This window comes from Nipponia nippon, unplaced genomic scaffold, assembly GCF_047370975.1.
Source record: "Nipponia nippon isolate SJK-2023a ecotype South Korea unplaced genomic scaffold, ASM4737097v1 scaffold_11, whole genome shotgun sequence".
In the NCBI taxonomy this organism is placed as follows: domain Eukaryota; kingdom Metazoa; phylum Chordata; class Aves; order Pelecaniformes; family Threskiornithidae; genus Nipponia; species Nipponia nippon.
In genome coordinates, this window is record NW_028262302.1 from 7,611,052 (window position 1) to 7,635,453 (window position 24,402).

General features: G+C 43.6%; 1 protein-coding gene across 9 annotated transcripts in view; it reads left to right on the forward strand.

Annotated features, from left to right (window-relative positions):
- The window catches only part of NRXN3 (neurexin 3), a 1,031,986-nt gene that overhangs the window by 36,364 nt on the left and 971,220 nt on the right, over positions 1-24,402 (forward strand). For all 9 annotated transcript variants that reach the window (XM_087747422.1, XM_087747424.1, XM_087747429.1 and 6 more), the window contains exon 2: positions 15,889-17,175. In XM_087747422.1, the coding sequence (XP_087603548.1) occupies positions 16,467-17,175 (709 nt within the window). In that variant the 5' untranslated portion in view covers positions 15,889-16,466. The remainder of the gene's footprint in view (positions 1-15,888; positions 17,176-24,402) is intronic.

The window sequence follows — 24,402 nt, forward strand, 5'->3', positions numbered from 1 at the left end:
CAGACTTTCCCTGTGTTCACTTCTTTTTTCCTCTGCCTTGAACTACCATCCATCTGCATTAAGTTCATCTTGGAAAAACTTCAATTTCTTATAAGCAGCTCTAGATAAAAGCATTTTCTAATGATTGATAACCATGTCTGCTTGAAGAATAACGTCAGCAATTTTCTGAATAAATGACCGATAAAAGAAAACTTAAAAAAATAATTAAAAAACACACTCCCCCATTTTCCTAGGTAGTGCCTTTGGCTGAAACTTCAGGGACAGGACCTTAGAAACTTTTAATTGGATTCATCCAACTTATCTTTGTCTCTCCTTTTTCTGTTTCTTTCTCTCCGTGTCTTTTTTTTCCCCCTTCTCTTTCCCCTTTTTAACCCTCTTGAGAGTGAAGTCTGATTTCCCAAGCAAGTGTAAATGTAATTAAAGTCAAACACAGCTCTTAAAAATGGGAAGCAACTAATTTCTTTTCTGGGCCATTGATATTGTGGACAGATCTTGATAATGGAAAAGCACCAACCCAGGAGCATGAAATGGGGATATTGGAGTCACTGAAATAATAAAATGCTTAATAGCATGATGGGTAAAAATGCTTGTTTTACAGGAGGCTATAGGCCTTGTGTTATTTTGGTCTCACCTCTTCTTCCCCACCCTGCTCTCTGACAGAAGCTGTAGCTTTGACATACCCAAATCTACTGTCCCAGGGACTCTTCACTCCTTTTTTTTTTTTTTCTTTATTTTTTATTATTTGCCACTTAGGATTTTTTTTTAAATCTCTTTCACTAGTGGAAAGCAGTTCTGTTCCCCTGTGGCAAGCTTAAGAAAGCTTGTGGTCGAAGAAAAATCTTAGACTTAAGATTAACTCTTACCTAATTAAAAAAAAAAATAATCCCCAAACCAAAACCCTCACCTGATCACCTTGAATGGATTGTTGAATGTTTTCTTTGATAACTGTGGAAAATGTGTATGCTTTACACGTGCTCCCACCTGTGGCACTGGCTACTTTGTTTTTTGCTGTTCTTGAGACTTCATCAGTATGACCAGTCACCTTTGTAGCAGACTAGTGTATCTATATAAAAAATTATTATACAATATGTATGGACAAATATTTTGTGGCTGGGAGGTTTAGTACAAGGACGGGAGCATGGTTTTTCACTTGTGGATCTCTGGTTCAAAATCAAGTGCTTTAATTTCATCATCATGTAATTGTTCCCTTGGGGCAGGATCGGAGACTCACTGGATCAATTCTAATCACGTTGCTTAGCGTTATGCACTCAAATACCTCTGAGGTGTAAGCTATAGAAGAACCAAAGGAGAGCCCAGGTTAGTAGGGACTGCAGATTAGACTGAGTGGTATGCTGGGGTACCTTGGGTTTTCTTTGGACTTCTCCTATTCCTAAATTAATTGGGTTTCTTTTGGCATTATAAAACCGATCAAGATCCCAACTCAATATGATTCAATTACTAGCTCCATGCAATTCTGGTCATCGCACCAAGAAGTCGTCTGGGAAAGGTTCCCTAGACCCTCGGCAATATCTCTGTGAAGAGACAAGGAAGGGCTGGGACTCCTCAGTTTGTGAGAAGAGGGCTGGGGCAGGCAGTGCTGTAAATCCACAGTGGTCTGTAGAAGGGCGATGTGGCCTCCAGTTCCTGGGTTATAGCCAAGACTGAAGAGGAGAGGGGTGGCTTTACTAAAAGTGTGTGAATGCGTGTTTAGGTGTTGAGAAGCACGATGTAAAATGACTGAGCAGGAGGCAGACTTCCACTCTGGCAGTGGGCAGTATGAGATGGCACTGAAGGAAGAATCTGATGAGGAGGAAAGGAGGGCACACACACCAGCCCTTCTCAATGCAAAGTTACTGCAATAAAGACAGGCTGATTTCAACATGCAGGGTTTTGTGTTTTGAGTATGAAAGGACTGAAAGAGGATGTGCACTGGCCAGGGTGGCTAGAGGCATCAGTATCTAGCTGGTGTCTTGGAAAAAACCTTCAACAGGAGAATTTTCTCAGCCTAGTGTTGTGTAGTCTGTTGGCGATGAATGTCTGGAGAGGAATATGTCCCTGTGGGTTTTGGGATTCGTAGCTTTTCGGGTGTGTCGGGTGTGGTGGTGTGTGTGTTTGGTTGTTGGGTTTTTTGTGGTGGTGGTGTGTTGGGTTTTTTTTTTTTGTTTGTTTGTTTGTTTTTAACAGCAGTGCTGCTTAAATAATTTTTCTGACTTTATTGCTATTACCAACCTAAATAGCAAATATTCTGCTGAAGACCAGTATTGCCTTCCTCCTCTGCTTAATCATGCGCTCTTGCCTCTATGGTGCTGTTATCTGAGACTTTATTTTCATCATCATGAAACAGCCTGCAGTCCTGTGGTTTAAAATCAACTAGTTGTGTAGTGAATAGCAGGTGTAGTTTGGTACAGTTGCAATCTTAATCTATCCCACTAGTCGAAAAAGCTATTGGGAATGGGTATTTTAGGAGATATACTTTGAATGCCTCTAATTCTGCTGTCCTGGACGAGCAGTGTTTGTCATAGTGAAGCTGTACAGGATTCTCTTGGGAGACATCTGACAGAAAGCCAACAGTGAGCTGTAGTCCAAGACAACAAACTGGCTCAGCAGAGTAACTGTATACCTTTTATCAACATGTATTTTTTAACAGGTGACTACTTCTAGCCTGTATTTGTGAGGTAATCGGAAGACTGCAGTAGACTGATGGGTTTTCCATATCCTTTCCCTTTTTCATTTAATTCCGTAGGAAATCCTATGTTAGGGATTCTGTAAAAACAGTTCACAGTGATGTATGTCTTCCCTTTCCTGTAAACTGTGGAGGCAGTTTTACTTTTTGCAGTAGTACACATTGCACATGTTTGAAAACCGGCTGCTTTGAAAGCAGCTTTTCATTTTTTTGAAGCAGTGTTTGTAATTAAACATAGCTACAACCTTGTATTTTCTCATAAGGCTAACTTAAATATACAGGCATGAGCTTTGTAGCTTTTTTCCTTTATTTAGATCTTAATTAAATGCATAGAGGGATTTTCTCCTGTTAGATGCATGTCTTTTTAACTTGCCTTTATATTTGACTTTTAACATGTGAGAATCTATAAAGCAAGCTTAAATAGTTGCACTTAGCTGATCCTTGGTGCTGGGCAGTGCTGCATACAAGAAGCCTGCCTGACTTTACACCTTTCCCTTCCTCTGAGCCTTTCAGGTAGTTTTTAGTGGTGAAAAATGGAGTTAAATGTACCCATTTTCTCCCCACATGGTTAACTGCCTGGTTTTGGAGCCCCAGAGACAAGTTATCCCTTAGGAAGGTTTGGGGGAAAAAAGAGGGGTTGCATGTCTCCTGACTGAGCAGTGCATAAACTGTGGGCTGTGATTCCCATTTAAAACACAGAGCGGCCAACGTACAGATTCTCTTGATTTGTATTTAAATGGAGAAGGCGAGTGCCCTGGTTTCCCATGTTTTATCACAGGAGGGAGGTATCGTATGGCTGGGCATGGCAGTCTCTGGGGAGGTGCAGACCATGTCAGCTCTCCTTGACTGGTGCTGAGGAGCTGTGCGGAGCCTGTTGTGCTGTGAAAAGCTGTCTGGTGCTGGGGAAATGAGAGGGCAGCTGGAGGTGGGTCAGGAGTTGGGGCAGATGAAGGCTTCCCCTCTCCCTGCCATTGCCCTGCCTTTCTCCCTGCCTGCTGAGTAAAACTGCGCCTCTTTGAGGCTGACCCATCAGGAGTAATGAAAGAAAATCTGCTATGTTTTATAGATACATCTTCCCTTGCTTAATATGAAGGGGACTATTAATGGAATAAAGGAAAATAGGTTGCTTTTATGTTAGCTTGTCTTTCGAGTGGGTCGAGCACTTTGCAATCACTAATTAAACTTTACAATGTGGCTGCTGTAGTCCTAGCTATATCCCCTGAAAGAGCACTTTGCCTAAGGCCACACAAACAGGTCATGAGCCGCCTTCTTTTGACTCATGCATGTACCCTGACTGCTAGAACATGAATCTTATTGCATGAGGAACTACAGAGCAGCAAAATATTGGCAGCCGATAACTCGGTAGCACAGATAAAAAAAGTTAAATTAATGTGTGATGAAGTTACACGGGGGAGAAGTTTGGCCTAGAATGTGGCAACTGGCAGGTTGCAGGAACCATCTGTTGCCTGTGGTACCAAGTAATCATTTTCCTTAGTTACTTCTAAATCTCAGTTACTCAACACAATTTGGAAACAGAAGTTCTGCCAGGTTATTAGGAGCACTTCAGGTATCTTCCTTTTAAGTGTTGATTAGAAAAGCTTTTCCCTCTCTTTCTCCCAGACTTATTTTTGTACTCATGACAGGTGTGGGGTGCGAGACTGGAGTGCTCAGCCTACTCAGGAATGAGTGCTCTCACTCATGAATTTTTTTTTTTTTCCACCCACATGTTTTAGCTATATCCTAGGCAGAGTGTCTCCTTAGGTACAGAGAGGAGTTTTACTGTTTGTTCTTTCCTTGCTTCCCTTACTGGTGGACAATAGAAGAATCATTGTTGCTCCTGGTGAGGGGGTTTGTGGTGTTTAATTTAGAAATTGCGGCTAATGCTGCAGCATTTCTCATTGGCTTCCAGTTTGCCATCAGCTAGCAAAAGCTTTATGTGGAAGAAGGAGATGAAAATTGGTGCCAAAGAGGAGCGAGACCCACCACTGCCTCATCACCGATCTCTGGAGCTATGCACAACTTCCCAGCCAGACACTGAGCTGAGCGCAGGGCTTGGTATGAAGGGGAAAAAGTGGGTGCTGTTAGCAATAACTGTTCCTAATATTTTTGTCAAAATCATGGCTTTTCAGACTGTGAAAACAATGTTAGCAGAAAGGATGTATTATTCAGAATGTTCAGATTTTTTTTTTGTTGAAAGGGAGGAAAATACATTTAAAATTGATTTGAAATGAAAAGTTATGTAATTGCTAGGAATGAAGCTATTTATATAGCAGTCTCAGTTTTCCCACTTTTCCTGTTCTATGCTCCTTTCCAAGAAGAAATAAAAAGAAACAGCAAATAATGACTTGGAAGTTACTATAACCAAAACCAGGTAAATTAGAATGTTTCATTTTTCAATTAAAAACAGAGAATTCAATTAAAATGTCTCAATATATGTTTTTTCGTTTTCACTAGTGGCTTTCACAGAAAACAATTGTCCTTTGTCAGCTGTATTGCTAATAGTATGGAGATTTGTATTTAGTATGGCAAAGCACAAGATATGTGCCGTGCAGGTACTGTACAGAGATATTCCCTGACCCACTATCACATCTGTACCCTGAGAGATTCTGTCCTAGGGAGTTGGAGGAATTCAAGTCTTTTCCTCACTGTCTCTTTTTTTCTTTCCCATTTTTAAAATATGTGAGTTTGAATCCTGACTTGAGCAGGCTGAGTTGGGATTTTGAATTCGCAGCCCAGTCACTCAGAATGTCAATTGTCTTCCAGGGCACTGCACTGTGAGTCCCAAGGCTGGAAGCTCTTTAAAAGACCATCTGACTTTTAAAGGAACATTTGCAGGAGAATATATATATCTTTTAGGTCTTTCTAACTCTACCAAGTGTGATTGATTTATCAATATGTAGCAACTAATGCTTAAATAAAAAGACTTTTCTTTTCCAGTGGTGTTAAAACGCTCCATTAGAAAATTTGAAATAATTTCTAAAGGTGTTAATTTGCATAATGCTGCTAGTTAGCTTTTTTTTCCCCCACCCCTGGGCTCACATGAGGTATTAAGCTAGCTGGCAGGCTGTGCTTCCTGGGTCTGTGGCCCTGGCATGCTGCTGTCTGGTTTGGGTTTTTCAGCAATGAGTTTTAATACAGAGAGAGAATAGAAGAGTGCTGGTGCAGTGCCCCCAGTCTGCTTCTCAGGTGGTGAAGGGTTATTCCCTGTTACGCTATTTCCTAGTGTTTTTATCCAGGTTCATTTTAAAATGTTATCGGGCAATTGCGCTGTCCCCCCACATTTCTGCAGTCTTGCCCCAAGTACTTCTGTCAGCCCGGGACACGCTCTCTGGTCTTCTTGTTTCAGCTAACGTCTGCCTCTTTGTCACCCTACGTGTACTGTGATTCCTCTTACGCTTTGCTACATGTGCTCGTTCCTTGCCTTTTCGACTACTTGTGTTTTGCTTACTCTGGGAAATGCCGTTACCTCATCATTAGGTAGTTCCACTGAAATAAACAGATGAATCCTTTATATTTCAGTTTTGTAAAAATAATTTTGTTTTGCACATCTTAATGTTTGCTTCTGCATTTCACTACAGCAAGTCTCTGAGGAAAAGGCATAACTAGAGAGAAAACTTAAAGGGCAAAATAGTGTGAAGCACAGAAATACAATCCAGGAAGATGTACGTGAACTAAAAAACAATAACAAATCCCCTGTCCTGTGTGTAACTCCTCCCACTCTCTGGGCTCTTGGGCTCACAGGGCTCTTACGCGTAAATTGTCTGATCAACAGCCTTCCTTTCAAAAGAGATTCTGCCATAAGCACTGTATTTCTGCTTTGAGGGTCCCTAGGGCTTGGGAGCCTAGGTAGCCTTTACCAGAGCTCTCAGTCCTGTGTTGTAAGGCCACTGCTGTGGCAGAGCGGCAGGTTCGTTACTCCAGCCTCGCCAGCAGGCTGTCTGGGTTAGGCAGAGGTGCACACTGACGGGTCACCATATAGTGCTGCAGGCACAGGCCAGGCTGAAATGACTCCTTTCAAGTACAGCGTGCCTAGCATATTTCTTACCTGTCCCATAATTGCTGGTTAGTTTAGAAACTGGCCCCTATTGTGAAAAGCTACAAGCCATTTCCTTGACGATCTGGAAAGTTTTCAATATCCTGAGCAATTTAAAGTATTATCCTTTTCCAGCCAAGACACTGACGCTTAAAGATTTTTGCTAGCAGTCTATCTTGGCAAAGATTTCCATTTCCATTCCCCAGCACGGCAGAACTGAGAAACCTATCTATGCATACCTTCTCATCACGTCCCCCCAATAACCCTTAGGTAAAAGTGGGGAGGGGAATGGGGTGGAGTGAATTTTGACAGGAATTTTGTATATCAGAAGATGAAAAGAGCAGAGAGCTGGAAGAATGCAGTGATTTCCCATGGCAGGGGATTCCCAGCCTGCTGTTGTGTATATACCCACAAAAAGTAATGTGTTTCTGGAGCCAGTGGTAGAGGAGGAATGTGGTTCAGAAAGCAGACACCTGATCTCACAGTGGCTGCAGACTTTTAGAGTGCTTATCAGGTCGCTGATGTCTTTGCTCCCCCGTGCTGGTCAGCATCAGTCACTGTGAGAGCTGTGTGAACAGGGGTCCCACACACTTCAATTCCAATGTTTAACTGGGCTCCCTGAAAGGCATTCCCATCTGGTCCGTACAAAGAGCATGAGCTATTTAAGGAGCTTAGGAATGGAGCTGAGCGTTCCCTGCACTGTGCACAGGTTATCACACCTGTTTGCTAGGTTTGGGTGTTCGTGTTTGCTTTGTGGGAAGCTGAGTAGAAATTTTTGCATGAGATTATGAAGTTGCAATAAAACAGAGAGAGTGCTACATGTTACATAATGGGAAAATCCACTGTAATTTTTCAGATGTCCGTGGGCCCTTTATTTCCTTTTTAAGTGATGCTGCTTATCTTCCCATTAGCCAGCAGACTATAGGGAATGACCTAAGTGAATTACTGGCCATACTGATGGCAGGGAAATCTGGCCAGGTGCAGTGTGCCCCTCTATGCATGTTATGTTTTTAGTAAAATAGCCGAACTGATTGCATCTGTCTCCCCTGTCCGTAATATACTATCACAACATTTAAAAACATGGAAAATTCTCTGACTTGCTGGAAATCAGGTTCAAGAGTGTAAAAATGTGTTGAACAAAGTGTGAATTGACTGTAATCTGTAAGTGAAGGAAAGAATGAGTTTAACCTTTGTTCTTATTCTAGTCTTTCTGATAGTCCTTTTATGCTTTTTTTTTTTTTCCTCTTCCTTTTTAATTTTTTTTTAAAGGAACTACTATATGCCAGCTGGAATGTAGAGGCGTTTTAGTGCTAGCTCAAGTACAGAAAATCACAATTATTAATGTGTATGCGAGCAGTGCCTGGGAGCTCTGCTCTTGACTGTGTTGTGCTAGATTCTGTCAAACAGAAAAGAAACTGCTCTTGCTGATGAAGAACTTAAAAAAAAAAATGCATATGAAAGGAAGAAGCAGATGGATAGACAGACAGCTAGGAAAAGCAAGGTGTTATTGGTTCGTGTGCCAGCCATTAGTTTTGTTGTTGCCTTTTATGCTCTGTACCTTTTCCTAATGCTAAGTAGCTGATAAAGCAGTGCAACAATGACTTTTTACCTCTTCTTGCTTCAAAGTTGGGAGCCCCCCACACTCCCAACTGTGTCTCTCCTCTGAGGAGCGTCTAATACTATCCTGACTCTGCAGTATCAAATATGTTTTGGGGGAAAAGTAAACCCATTCTAGACTGTTAGTCTCAGGAAAATCTTGGCAGCAGCCTCATTTTCAGGCATTGATGACATGCTCAAACTTCAATTTTCAGTAACGATGACCACATTTTTAAAAAGACTTGATTTTTATTAAGAGAAAATGGAAATATAATGTATGTGTCAGATATGGAATCTGGAAGAAGTTTTGCTATTTATCAGTAATGCCAGCACTGTGAATTCACAGAATTCCCCGCTAACATTCCCTGCTGTGATGTGTGCAGCTCCTGGCTTTGCTTTGATATCTTAGGATCTGGTAGAATAAACAACGCTACAGATCTGTCCAGGCTTCTTGGTGGCAGAAAGGAGAGGATGCGGGGGACGGAGGCAGACCAGCTACAGAAGGAGTAAAATAAATGATAATGATTCAGAGCTCTCCAACTATTGAACTTCAAAGTCTTTAGAAAAGCAGGTATTCTTCGTTCCCTTTTAACAATGGTGGAATTGAGGGAAGGCCAGTGTTCCCAGCGCAGCTGCCACAAGAATTACAATAAAGGCTGTTGAGTTTTGCGGAAATCGCTCTCCTGGTTAGTACCAGCTCAGAGATGGGAGAGTCTGGTTTCTCCTGCGTAGCAGTACAGAGCAATAACTGCTCAGCTGCTGCCAACGCTTCCTTTTTAGCTAGTCCTTGTTAGCGGAGAGTTTGTGGTAATGGGAGTAATTAACACACTGGGAGTCATTTCTGTGTCCTGGAAGGGAACAGAAAGCCATCAGAGCAGCCCCAGACATGATTGCTCTGCAGGGTTATTTTCTCTCTCTCTTTCTTTCTTTTCCATTGTGCTTGGGTTTTGATTTTTCTTCTTTGTGTTAAGAAAGCTGGAGAGCTGAAATGGTCTGTAAATTGCATTCATGCTGAGCTTGGGCTCGGTAGGCTAGTTAAAGGTCACTCTGGTGGACTACATGGCCTCCTCTCGTGGGGTGGGGAGAGTGTTTAAGAAGGGAGTCACACTGTCCCTTGTGGCTTTTTTTAACCCTTCTTCTTCCACTGTAGATTTGAAGAGCTCTGGTTCTGAATTAAGTTTGTTTAAATAGGCCCAGGAGGTGAGAATCTTGAAGGGTGATTATGATAAAATATTAACTCTTCCAGCAGCCAGATGGCTTCCCAGCCTAATAGCTCTGAAGTGTGAGGCTGTGCTGCCCTGGTCCCTTGCTTGTTGTTGAACTGTTACTAACTTGCTCATGTCCCTTCTGAGGCTGCTGGTGGCATTTCAGCTGTGTGTCTTGCAAATGTATGTGAGCTCAGCTCACCCATGCATAGGTACCTAGTTTGGGAATGACACTGTTTCTGGAGGTGAGCTCTAAGAGTAGACTTGTTGCAAACTGTCATTCTTGTCCTCCCCAGGTGAGAACTGGGGACAGGGAGAAGAAGGGCAATGGGCTTAACCTGTCCGATTGCAAACCACGTGCCCAGGTACCAGGAAACCAACCAACCAACCACCTACCTACAGATCACGACTGACAGTGTATGCATGTGCATGTGTATATCCTAATCCACTACAGGGGAGAAAAGACAAAGTGATTCTAGCTTTTAAATTTTCTTTTTCTTTTAAGAGGACACCCTTGGATTGCAACCCTAGACCTCCTTTTCTTGCTTTTTGCTTTGATACAGGTTTTTTGCCACTGTCACCTAGGGAGCTCTGTGCTGAATTCAGATAATGAGAACTGAGCAACTCCATATCCGCTTTCAAGAATGGAAAAGCTAAGCCTGCAAAATATATCAGTGGTGGGAAGAACCAATGAACATACATAGGAGAATACATCTTCTCCTTGGGCTTGGGGTGGGGCAAAGGCACGTGCGGTTCTCACAGTGATGTCAGAGACTGGTGTGAATACTATATCCCTGGAAACCATCCAGAAGAGGTCACCAAGTGCTCTGTGTCGCCCCCAATCTCCAATTTTAAGATGCTGGCCTTCATGGCCACATTTGTCTCTACATCCAAGATAAAGCCCTAAATCTGTCTCCTCTTCCGCTTCTCTCCCTGCAGCCAGTCGTGTAAGATAATGCATCCCATGAAGTTGTGCCAGCCTCAGCAGGACCTGGGTGTGTCCAGCTCTTTGCAAGGCAAAGCCCCCATTTTCAATTGCACTTCAAGTCTCTTCACTAAGGAGAGCCCATCTTGCCCTACCCCTGACCCCTGTGAGCAGTGTAGTGCCACCAAACTCTCCCTGGGTAGTAGAATCATAAAATCATGTAATAGCTGCCTGCTTCTATCTTCAGCCTGGTTCTTTCAGCTCAGCTCCACTGGCACCACCCTGCAGTCCTCTCCATCCCAGCAAGGGGATGATGCCAGTGTCCAGATTTATAGTTGAGATGTAAATGCTGCTAGAGGAGTTAAAACCTAAATTAATCCATGTGGTTTCCTCTAGTCTCTTGAATTTCAAAGCCTCTGTGTCTCCTCTCAGTTTTCTGTAAACATCTTATGCATCCTTGCTGAGGAGGCTGTGTGATGGGAGGATTTTTGTCTTCCTTTTTTTTCCCCAGTGACAGTACCAACTCACAGTTTTCACATCTGCATTTTTCGTTGGAAGTTTTTTTTTTTTTTGTGTTATTTTTTCCCTCCTTCTTTTTTAGCCACAATTCAGCTGGGGATAGACCAGGTAGAAAGATTTCTGCTTGAGAGAGAGGAGTCTCTGTGGAGACCCACACTCAAGGCATGAGCCAAAAGGAGCCCATTGCTCACTAGAGAACTGGATAAGTGAAGACAGACTGAATAAATACTATTAATTCCCCATTTCTCTGCCGGTGGTGAGCTTGGCTTTTAATATCAATTATTGATTGTGAATCTCACTGGATCATTTCAAGCAACATATGTCGTAGAGCTGTAATAATCTGATTGCTTTGCTTTGGGCTGACTGCAGGGACACACATGGACGTAGAGCCAAATCAGGGTCCTGTTTACCCCTTCCTAAAACTCCTCTGCTTCATTGGGGCCTGGGGAATAAAGCAAACCATTGGATTTTGCTTTTTTTACAGTGAAGGCAAGGACAAGGCTAAGTTCACGTGGGGTATAAATACATGGATCCTAGGTAACCAATGTATGTTTTTCCCTCCACATGAAGTATGGCATAATGAATAGTTTCAGTTGTGGAAGGAGGTGGCAGACTGGGAGGACTGCAAACCCCTCCCATCAGTTTGCCAGTGGGATTTTGTCCAGCATCCTTCCGTGGAATAACAAGATTTACACAGCCTTGCACTGGGATGCAGTGGCAGGGGTTTGTGAGGGAAACCAGCCTGTCCTTGGCTTCATCTAACTCTGTTATTCTTTCTGCACTAGGAATTGCTGAAAATTACACTTTCAAATACAGAAAAGTCCATCCCTAAGCAATTAGCAGCCAGAGAGGGAGGTAGGGGAGGAGGGAGGGCAGGGAGTGACAAACCCGTGTCCTGCAACCTTTCTGTGCGATTGGGTAAATAAGCTGCAGAGCAGCACTGTGCCCAGCTTCTCACCCTCTTTCCTAAGCAGGTGCATTGCGAGACGTTTGCAAAGATATTAACCCTGCATACAGAGTATGCCAGTCAGTAATTATGGAAATTAGTTGGCAATTAGATAATGTCACTCACAGCTGATAAGCAGTTGAGAGCCACTCCAAAGCGAGGGCAAGACCCTCTCCATGGGCTGCTGAGCAGATGGCTCTGATCTGGCATTAATAGGCTGCTCTCAAGTTTGGGAAGTTTTGTGGTGGTTGGATAGCACTTGCCCACAGCACTGCAGCGGGGCTGCCTCCCTTCCCTGGCTTGGGAAATTGTGCAGCTCTATCAGCCCTGTGAGTGGGATGTTTCAATAGTGCAGGTGGGTGTGTTTCCTACAGTGGATTTTGTGCGTGTGAGATGCTGAGCCGTCTGTTCAGTGTGCAGGTTCCTCGCTGTCTCAGCTCTCTGATGGGCCAGGGAGGCGGTACAGGCTGCTGGAGGTGCAGTGGAGATAACTCACTGGCTCTCTGATTCCTTCAGGGTAGCCAGTATTTAAAATGCTCTGCAAAGGCCTCACCTAGTGGTTAGTTAAAGGGCTGATCACATCAGATTGACTGTCTTGTTTCATGCTGCTAAATCACATTAAGCCAAAAATATAATATGGAAAATATTTGTTGTGTTGCTTTTCCATGTGAGCAATAGGTGGAATTGGAACAGGGCTGTTGCTAATTCATAACTGGGAGAGGTGGTGTCCGTCCATCATGAAGTTTTTTTTTGTCAGATGTGATCATGCTGTGACAAAGTTTGAGATTTCTCAGAGATAAAATATATAAGAAAATGGGATTCTATGGTTATGGTCCCAAACTGTAATGTATTGCTATGGTAGCAGTGTGCTGTATGAGGCTGCTAGGGTAGTACTTATGCTAAAAATAAAATGGTAAGAGCAGAAAAATATTCGTTCTCAGTGTGTCTTGGAGAATCGTTGTGGGAAATGGGTGAGGCACAGATTTGTTGTGTCAGGATTTACTCTCTCATGGTTGGGATTCAGATCCTGACCACTGCTAAAAAGGACACTGGGTCTTCTGAGTTTTTCTTGAAGACCTTTCTACTGTGTGGTGAGGTTTGCTGTCACAGGCTGAACTGCGTGAGACACAAAACTGGAATAGTGGGAAGCGCTGTGGGTCAGGACTGATGGGTGCTGACAGAGCTCTGGAGGAGCCTCAGATGGCCCCAGCCTGCGAGTGGCTGGGTGTGGGCAGCCTTCCCAAAACCTGAGCTGAAGTGTCTAAGAGGCAATGAAGCACCCAGAAGTGACACCTATATTTCATGTTTTTTGTGTCATCTTCCTCTTCTGAAACAGAACTGGCACTGTCTTCTTTGAAAACAGCTAGAAATGGATTACCTTGGCTTCTCTTAATCAAAACAGATAGAGAGGGATTGTCTTGGCTTCCCTCAGTCAACAATGCTATTCTTGTTTAACCATTTCTGCCTGGTTTCCCTTGTTAACTGTGGCCTTTGTTATCTCCTAATGAACATGTATCGATGTTACAGAAATCTGTACCACAGAGGTAGCCTGCTACTTTTACTGTGCCTTTGAAATATCCCAAGGATTGAAGCGACCCATGGAGACTGAGATTTCTTTGTGTGTAAAACAGGGTTTCAGCAGCCTGGGGTTGGGAGAGATTGGTAGGCTTTTTGGACAGGCATTTGGGCTGTACATGGTCATATGCATCTCATCTGTGGTTATCTATAGACTGTTCACACCTGCTGCTGTGATTTACAGTATCTTTCACTGCTTCTCAAAGAGTTAGTCTTCTAAAACAGGGAGAGAAGGCTGAGGGCTACTTCTGATGCAGATGGTGCAACCCACCGTACTCAGGAGAATTGAAAGCTGTGGCGGGAGACCCTCTGCACTGGAGTCTGTGGGTGGCTGGTGCCACGCTGGGCTTGCCTCCCTCCCCAGCTCAGCCTGAGCACAGAGCTGTCTGATGGAGCAGTGAATTTTGCTATGGTGGTGGTAAATGTTCCAGGGAACTGTGAGCTGCTGGGAGCACATCACTGGCTAATTTACACACGTTATTATATTCCTATTCCCATCTCATCAATAATTCCAGACTTGGGTCATCACTTTCTCTCATACCTCCCTCTCACTCTATTCTCCTTCTCCATAAATCATGGGCTATTTTAGTGGAATCACTAGGGAGCACAGAAGAGAAAGGTAAATGGACAAGAGCCACATAATTTTTTTTTTCCAGTTGATTTTCAAAGCCCCCCCAAAATCCCATGGACTGAGCCAACATTGTGATTATTGGGAAGACAGACGATTTGAGCATTTGGATCTGTGGTGGTTTTTCATTTTACACCTCTCCTAACACCTCCTTTTGCTTCCTTCCATTTTCCTGAGCCAAGCCGTTAACAATTAAAAGGAATTATCTTCCCTCTGGTTTTGACTTCATTTTATTTGTGTTTATAGCAGTTTAGCTAACACGCTCCACTCAGGCAGCTGCAGGGAACAGGCCTGGTTTCCACAGAGCACTGAAAGCTCACGTTTCTCTCCAACTAGCGGGTTTTCTTTTAATTGATACCTTTTGTTTTCTAAGTGACTTGTTTTTCGTGCTGGCTGAATTTGCCAGACTGACAGCCCTGGAGACTTCTGGCTTCTGCCGGTCCCTGGGGCAGGTAGGGTAGAGGCTGTGACTATGTGAGCTTTCCCCTCTGTTGTCTAGTGATTCTCCTCCGGCTCAACCTCTGCCCTTACCAAACAAACTTTTCTGTACTGCCCATTTCTGTAGTGTCTGTGGGCCTCCTCCTGTGGAGCAGGGTGAGCGGTGGGGTTGAAAGGCATTTACTGGGAGCAACAGCAGCCCCAGCAACTCTCATTGTCCACAGCACAAAACACTTTTCACAAGCAAATACTTTCTCACAGTATTTGCGATCCAATTTGTGAAATCTGTGTTCATGCTGGCTTCTGGGAGGTTGAAGGCCTTGGTTCTCATCACTTCCTTTCCTGGTTTGTATCTGTGCTAGTGTTAGCCATTCCCAGGGCTGTTCTTGTGCCCAGCCCATCTCTGTGAACAAGCACCTGTGTTAATGGCAAACTTTATTTTTAAGCAGAATTTTCAAAGAATGAGCCTAGCTTCGTGCTGTCTTTACTTGTCATCTTAAAACATCCTCCTACCCCAGGCATACAGTCACCCACATGCAAAGAGGCAGAAGTAAATTAAATCCCAGTGTTAATGGGTGTAACTCTTGCTCACTGAAGGCGGTTGGAATTGCTTGCTGTTAGCTAGGGGTGAATTTGGCCTTTTTGCTAAACCACTAGAAGAGGGTAAGTGGTTAAGTGCTTAGACAGTTCTTATCATCTAGGCTACAAGTTTCCTATCATCTAAGCTGCAGGTTGCCATATATAATTTGTATAGCACATGTTTCCAGGTTGCAAAGGTCCCTGTTAGAGTCTCTGAAGTGTGCAACACATGTAAAGGAAAAGCAGCTATTGCATGACAGGCTGACAGCAGGGTTGTCTTCTCTAATGCTTGCTTGGTGTGCTAGGAAGCATAATGAAAGCAGTGGAATGGGCAGTTTGGATAATGTCTTCTCTTGCCCTGTATCAACTTTTAAACTCTAAGGAACTCTGGTCTTTGTTCTAAGCATTTTCATTAAGACGTAATTGTTACTGGGGAAGCTTCAGCGCCATTTTTCTCAGTGAAGTCAATGACATTGCATCCATCAAAGGAGTTAAATAATTTGGTGTATTTTTACATTGCTCAGCGTTGTGGTGTGTGCAGATCGCTTGGTGAGTTCTCTATTTGGTCCTCTTAGTTTTGAGGACATAGATGTCCTTGCTGCTTTGGAGGACTCTATAGCCAGCTGCAGGCATGAAGAAGCGGCCAGAGTATCAAGAAATGTAAAAGAGTTACTGGACAAGATGTTGATAAGCTTCATTGTAAGGATATGGTGAGCAGTAGGACTAACTTTTTCCTTTCTTTTCTTCTCTTGACCCCACAGGTCCTGCAAGCTCCATGAGTGCCAAGCAGTGAATTATGGGCTGGGTTGCCACCAGTGCATCATGAAGATTGACTTTATTTTTGCCCTCTCGAGGATCACGTGCTTTATGATTTCACTTTGTCCTCCATCTCACTGCCACCTCCGTCAATATTGTCATCACTTCTAGGAAACCAGAATTTGGGGCTTGGGCTTCAGCTCTGCCTTTCCTTCCTCCCTGGAACAACCAGTGTTACCTTTGTGTTCTAAGAAAAACAAATCACTGTGGGTTATTTTGCCCTTCACAAAAGTACACCGGCTGAAGAAGTCACTTCATATACCCTGTAATTCTGAGATAATTCTGAGATAAAAGCCTCTGGATCCTAAAGGATAATTGAGACCTTTCCTTGGGAACGAGACATTTCCTCTTGGTCACGTGCACTTGCTATCTCACTTTCCACTTACTATCCCCCTCTCCCTGTTGCTCTCTGTGCTCTCCTCCTCTTCCTGTTGGATTTAACATTTGGCATAGACTGGTGGGGTTCTCCTCCCAGTAGCGTGGCTTTTGTTTTTCTCCTAGGGAAGAGCAGATTCCTGAAACAATGGGCTTCACTCTGCATTCTGTCTACTTCACCTTGAAGGTGAGTTTGCTGCTGGGCTCCTTGCTGGGTCTCTGTTTGGGTCTGGAGTTCATGGGCATCCCCAACCAGTGGGCCCGCTACCTCCGCTGGGACGCCAGCACTAGGAGCGAACTCAGCTTTCAGTTCAAGACCAATGTCTCTGCTGGGCTGCTCCTCTACTTTGATGATGGTGGTGTCTGTGACTTCCTCTGTTTGTCCCTTGTTGATGGGCGCCTCCAGCTCCAGTTCAGTGTGGACTGTGCAGAGACTACAGTTATCACAGACAAGCAGGTCAATGACAGCAACTGGCACTTCCTGATGGTCAGCCGCAATCACCTTCGGACGGTGCTAGTGCTGGATGGTGAAGCCAAGCCGGGCGAGGTGCGTCCACAACGCCAATATATGAATATCGTCAGTGACCTTTTTGTTGGTGGAGTCCCATTGGACATCCGTCCTGCTGCCTTGACCCTTGATGGTGTTCTGGGTGAGCCTCCATTTCAAGGATTTATCCTGGATCTGAAATATGGCAACTCTGAGCCACAGCTCCTGGGCAGTCAAGGCGTCCGACTGGAAATGGAAGGGCTTTGCGCAGAAAACCCTTGTGAAAATGGTGGCACTTGCTTCCTTCTGGATGGCGAGCCACACTGTGACTGCTCAGCCACTGGATATGCTGGCAAGCTGTGTTCTGAAGGTAAGAGAATACTTCCCTGCTTCCCATTGATCTTACATAATCCAAAGAGTTAATTTGTCACTTAGCAGGGCTACGACTGAGCTCTTATCCCTGCTGGTGGCTACCAGAGGAATTAAAGCTCCACCGTTCTTTTTCTAGCTGGAAGTAATGAAATGGGAGTAGGTAGAGAGCATTAGCAACTGCAAAAAGTGCCTTTCTGAAAGGATGCTGCATTTGTAGCATGGGCAGATTTTCATCAGCAACTTTATTAAAAAGGGTAGAGAACATAAATTGGTAAATACAGAAGTACTCTATGTTGGAGTTGGTAAAAGCAGCGTAAGAAGTTATCTTAGCTATCTGGGTGAATTCGTCTGCCCCGTGTCCCTGAAAACTGAGTGAAGTGTTGGTAAACACGAGCCATGTACGTATGGCTAACATAACTGATTGAGAGGACGTTGCAAAAGTTAGGCCATCTTTGATGTTAGCTGTTGCTAGTCTGTGGAAGCCCCATGCTCCCCCTCAATTGCTTGCATACTAATCGCTGAATAGCACCTTGATAGTTTTAGCATCCTTGATTAAATTGCTTTGGGACCTGCTGAACAATCTTACTTAGTGTTGCAAAGGGAAGAGGGATTTGAGTGTTTCTACGTTGTTTCATACTCTCCTATAAATTTGAGTCCAGAAGATTTAAGTCACGCAAACCACATGATGAAATGTATTTCCGGTTTTTTTCCTTTAGCAGTGTAATGGTAATTAACTCTGTAGGTGCAAGAGACTTAAGTAAGTCGACTGGAAATCCCAGTGTGAATTTGAGAATCTTATCACAGCATTTTTTGTGACATTTGGGTTTAAACAAAACAGTTTGAGCTTAAGCCAAAGATGAAACCTGGGCAAGAAGTGCCGAATCTCAAGGAAAAATAAAAACCTGAAATTTTGTGAAAATGGAAATACTTGCAATAATATCTTATCACAACTAGCATTTGTTTACTTCTTTTTGCAATGAAAATATATTAACTGGAATTTAGTATGTAGAATGTGAGAGGTGCTGAAAATAAAGTCCCTATACTGTTGATATGTAAGCAAAAAGCCCTACAGAAATACTATGTAAATACAGCTCTACATTTACGGTATAGATGGAGAAGCAAACATGTTTTTATAGGAAGGGAAGGTTTGGAAAATAAACATGACATCCACATTCGCATTCATTTTAAGATGCTATTAATGATAACAGAAAACTTGGTTTTATATCCAAATATAACAGTAACAGTACATGACCATTAGATAGGAGGTGTGAGCCTGTGAAGTGCTGAACACCAGAATTCTTCCTGGCTATTTGCTCCGCACTGATCATGTCCAAACCAATAATGAGCCAGAACCATTTTCTGTGCTTGAACCATGAAGTATGTGGGCCTGGAGAGGCTGCTGGGTATGACCGAGTGCTTCAGTAGCTGGGCTGCTGGGCCTGATCCTCATACACTTACAGAACAAATACACCTCATGTCTAAATGCCAGTTGTGGGTGATGCAAGACTGCAAGAGCCACACAGGTACGTGGACCCTGAAACATGAAGATATAAGCCTTTTTCTACTACTGAGCTAAGGGATCCAGACTCCACGGGTTGCTGCTCAAGACATCAACAGTATATGGTTTTCAGTGAACATCTTGAGAAACTACTGTGAGTGAGTGAGGGTTCCATGTACCTGTGGGGCAATCGTGAGAGCTCTACCCAGGGCTCGGGTGGTGGAATTTCTGCATTTCCTGGGTGGGTGGAGCAATATGAAATACATCTTCTAATGAAGCCAGGGATGTTTCTGTTGTAGACATCACAGATCAAGCAGTGCTATTGTTACCTTTTGAAGCCATGCGTCACCATTGCTGTTTGTTTCCTATAGTGATTCATCAGCTTCCAGCCCAACCTTCTATTAAGGGTGAGCAAAGACGTTTGTCACGATGTACCTTTTTTAATAAACCTTTTTAACTCACTGTTAGCTCTGGTCTGTTCACTCGCACATAAGATGCTGTGCAGAGAACTTTTCCAATGGAACAAATGTAGAGATTTCCACGAACAGTCATTGCCTTGTCTGGTTCTTCAGTTTTCTCTTGTATTACTTCATGGTGTATATTTGGTTTATGTCAGAATTTTATAATCAATCAGCCTTGTTTTCTGCCTCCTTTATGCTGCAGCAGTGGTGATTTCCATGTGTTAAATGCTGTCACCCAAAAATGGTAGTGTCTGTGCAGATTGTGAGAAGAAGGGGAGAAACAGAAGAAAAGCTGTTTAGTAAGTGGAAACAAGCAGACAAAGAAAAGTGGCAAGGAAACAAAACAGGAACCAAGTTAAGTATAGCTACCTTTTTATCTGACTGAAAAACTTCGCAAACTCCAAAGATGCTCTCTTTCAATTCTGCGAGTGTGGCAGAACCTCCACTGATGAACAGTAGGATGTGTTAGGAACAGCAGGACTGGATGCAGGCTCTTCCTGCCTGTGCCTTGATTGGCCATTAACCAACTTGTATTTTCTTTGTTTGCTTTTTTTCCAAGAGATCGAAATGTTTGTTGTCAGAACTGTTCCCATTTGTTTTGTTTCCTTATCCTGCCTCTGGATATTTGCAGAAGTAACATGGTTATTTTATTCCCAGTCTCGTTTTTGAAAAAGACATGCTCTTTCAACTGGATATCAACAACTCCCTTTTGTGGGGGATCCTTAACTCCATTACAGTATTTACTAGTCTGTAGTCTGTGTGCGTATTTTCATTTTGTCACCGGAGTTGGCTCTTTTACTGGGAACTGATGGGATCCAATCAATAACAACTTCTGTTTGAACAGCTAAATGCAATATGTACCTTTTTAATAATGAGTTCTTTTGACAGTGTCCAGGCCATTACTTGGCTATTGACTGATGCCGATGTCTGCAGATGGTAAAACCACAACAAACTCATTTATTCTGTGGCCAGAGAAATAAGAAATAAATAGAGAGTGGAACCTGCTCAGCCTGTACTGTGATGGAATAAAGCTCCATTTACAGTATTAGGGGTTACTGTAACGCAAAGTGCCGTTCCAGTTATGGTGAACCTCAGCAGAGAGCAACCATTCCATACTGAGACAAAACTGTAATTCCTGTCCAGATTGTGCCCCGATGTGCAGAAAGTTTTTTTTGGCGCTTACCATGCCCCCAGGGTTACCAGGATTGTGTATGTTATGGTAGCTACATGCCCAGATGGGTAGCTGAGCTGGTCATTGCTGGTCAATGAGAAGTACAATTTCTGCGTCTGAGTGTATGCAGTGGGAGTGCAAACGTGTGCACACTTTGGAAGGTTTGGCTGTTTTAAATAAAATGTGATACTATTTTTATTGCAGTTGGGGTAAACTGGTTCACTGAATCTGACAGCTCTGTAGGGTACAAAGGATGGCTGATTTGAGTAGCAATGAATTTGTATGTTTCTGGGCAATGGTGGCATTAGACAAGAAAGCTGAAGTCAGACACACCTTCCCCTCTAATAAACCTCATTAGTCTCTCTGGGATCAGGCTGCTGCCAAGAGAATGAGGTTCCTGGAGAATTTGAGCAGCACAAATACATTCATGTCACTGGAAAAAAAACACAGCAAAACCTTCCTCACACAAATTTTGCAAACAGTGCTGCTGTAGCAGCCAGATGAGCGTGTTCATATCTGCTCATTCAGGATCACGCTGTCTTCCTTAGTCTGCAAGAAATTCTCTCTTCCTCCAACGTCGTGGAGTAGAGTGAGTTCACTAATGCGGACAGCGTGAGCGCAACATTGTATGTACAAGAGTGTTTTGGCTCAAGACCTCACCTCTCTCCTTAGGCCCCTTCTGGACTTTGTGAGGGAAGGTGAACAGAAGATGTGCTTAGAAATGACATTAACTCTGCTTGTAGTTGCAGAACCAAGACATTGATGTGATCACCAGCTTCACAAAGCACCATGCTGAAGCCTTTGTATTGCCTTCAGGGGCTGTTTCTAAACGAAGCCTGAATAGGGGCCTGATTGCACCTCTTCCCTTGATTACAGAACAAGATTTCCTGGGGATGCTGCCTGCTGAATGACAGAGGGGCCCGTTGCTCTGTAATTATCACACTTTTAACTGCAGTGGGAACGGATTTTTCTATAGCCCCTCAGCTTTGTTTAAAGCGACAAGTTACTGCAGGATTTATCCTCCACCTGCCCCTTCGGAGCAGCTCAGTTTTGGCTGCGTCTAAAAGGACTGCCTAGACTCACTTGCAATCACCGTATCTCCCTGCCAGCCACCCCAAACTTTGTAACACTAAGGGCTAATTTGGCACTTTGCCATGAGCCTGATGGGTACACTTAATTTGCATATGCATTTACATACATTTTGTAATCAGAAACAAATGAACATGACCATAATATTTGCTTCCACTTGCATATTCCTTGATAGATGAATATAAATTGGTTGTTGTTGAATTCACCAGCAATAAACAGCTGCAGACCCTTGCTTGGTCCTGTGCTCTGCTGTTCTAGAGGACAGCAGGCTGTTCTGGGACACACTTTGGCAGGCCCAGATCTTCACTTACCGGTACAAAACTCTAGAATTTATGGTCTCCGAGGGCTGTGGAGTAAATATTGCAAGAGGCAAATCTGCTGTTTTATGCTACTTCTAATGCCCCAGCTCTGGCCATTGAGCGAAAGCTGGTAAGAGCTCTGCTCGTGACTTAGTTTTGGAGCAATTTGTTTTTCCCCATCTCTTTCTCTTGCTCATTCTTCCTGGTTTAAGTTCCTTTGGTTCTATTGAAAATAGTATTTTTTTTTTCCAGTCTGGTTGTAATTTTTTAATGCATTGCCAGATGGGCACCGGAGAAAGATGATGTGTTAAGATATTAATGTTTATAAAGAGTTTTGAAACTCCAAACTGCAATTTAAGCACCACCTTTTATTTTTAATAATAAATACTAAAACTGAGCAGGAGATGCAGAATTTTGATGTAGCTCCCACACACCCCTTCACAGAAATGGCCTAGGACCTATCTCCCCTCACTAAGTGTGGACTGCCTGTAGCTCCAGACCTAGCTGGATTTGTTTTGTACCCTGCCCTGCTTTTAATGCAGGGGACCCACAGGGAGATTCCAGGCCTCTGTATGGAGTGTGCCATTGATTCAAAGAGTCTAGCTGCAATACATGCTGACAGCTATATTCTTCTTGTTTCACTCTTTTGTATTATAGATGACCATGAGGCTACAATCCTTTTCTGCTTGATTGCAGATCAGCTGCAGCCCTCAGGCAACAGACAAGTTATAGCCCTCAGTTAGGCAAAGCTTGGACATCTCCTCTGCTGAAATGAAGTAAATTGTGGTTGGGTGCAAAGGAGATCGCCATTTGGTGTGAGGTGGAAGAGTGAGAACAATTTATAGGCAAGAAGGAGGTGGGGCTCAGGGAAAACAAAAAACAGGATGAAAATGTTACTTTATAAAAGAGTAAGCCATAGTTCACGTAGGCTGTTTACAGCAGCTGTTTCATCTTGGTTTTACCTGCCTTACAGTATAAGAGAGCAGTTCTTGGCTATCACAAAGAATAGATTTGAATGGGCTGAGTGAGCTTCTGGAGGACTAAATCTAGCTGCAGTCTGGATACCAGCTTCTTCTATCAGTCCATAGACCAGCCTGCTGGCTCCTGCTCTGACCCAAAGTGTGCACAGCTAGGATCTAAACTGGAATTTTTGAGTGTTACTAAATAACGATTTAAATAAAAGTAACTAATAATAATTATGAAAGCAAGTAGAGCCAGAAATGTCTCTTTCCAATGTATGGTCAGGAGATAATTTGATTTCAGAAGGAGGGTTTATTTTCCTTTGGTTTTGCCCTAAAAAGGGGGGGGGGGGGGGAGAGAGAGTTGATCTATTATTACTGTCCAGGCTTCTGCTGAGCTAGGCAGCCTGTCATGGAGGTCAATCAGCAGTAAATATAGCCCCAAGCAAGACAGCACATGCTGTAGCCTTGCTTTCATCCTTATTCCAGGATGGAGGTGTGCAAGTCATTTGCCACAGGGTAATTTTTGTTAGGTTTTGGTGGAAAATGGGGGGAGATAATCCTCCCAGCTACCCTGAGGATGCTGGAAACGACGTGACAAAGCTACAGGGAAAGAAGCGGACGAGGAGCACATCTATCCGGCAACTCTGACGCTACTAAGAGAACATGAGCTTCTGCACATCGACCTCAGCACTGAGTGCTCCCAGATGCGGGAGAAGGTGGTAATCCATGTGATGAAATGGTAGAGCGGCCGCCTGTCCTGGGCCAACTTCTGATTTCACTTTACCTCTTGTTCCTTTGCTGACCCACTTTGAACTTGATTGATAGCAAATCTTCTTTCTCTCCCTATAGAAAGCAAGGCAACTGCCATGTTATTGCTGTCCAGAGACAGCAATGTGACTTTTGGGTGTATGTGTGTGTCTCTTCCGCAATCCTTCATTGCAGACAGGCTCACTGCCATTGTAAACCTGCCTTGCAGAACAAAACATTTGCCCTTCCTCCATCTGTGAACAGGTCTAGGAGCCGACAGCTGGGTGCAAAACAGCCCAAGGGCTAAGAAAGGTAGATGTGGGGATGTAGGGAGGACTGTGGATGTCACAGACTACTCGAAGCAGAACTGGTTTGTGTTTGAATGTGTTTGCTCTGAAATGGGGCTGGGACCTGAGTACACTGGATTCACATTCTGTGTTGCCAGCAGCGTTGCCAGTCATGCTATATTTCAGCTATCCAGGTCCTGCCTGCATGTACACTTGCTCACCTCATTATCCTGAGAGGAGACCAAGGTATAATGTGTAAAGAAAGTGGACTGGGGCAACAGAACTTGGATGGTCTGGTCCTGAGTGCGTTAGCACCTGAGAGACTAATTTCCATTTCTGCCACAGGCTTCCTGCATCCCCAGGGTGATTTGCTGGCAGACTAAAGGACTCAGAATTGAATCAACTGACCTTTCTTTGCAGGGGATGTGTACCCTCTGTGTTCCAGTTTCCATATATGAAGTGTGTAGCCAGTGGGGCTTCCTGTACTCCTGGTATTAAGAATCCCATATGCTTCTGTATGATAGTGATAGAAACATACAAATATCTCAGCAGGACAGGTAAATGATAATTCACAAGCACCCAGTAGGATGACCTGGTTTGATTGTCAGTTTTCCAGCTAGGCTTGCAGTTAGAAATTAAGGTGTCTTTCCATGTTAAGTGGCCATCTTTGAAGAGTGTTCCTCATTCTTTTCAAATGAAATCTCCTGGTTT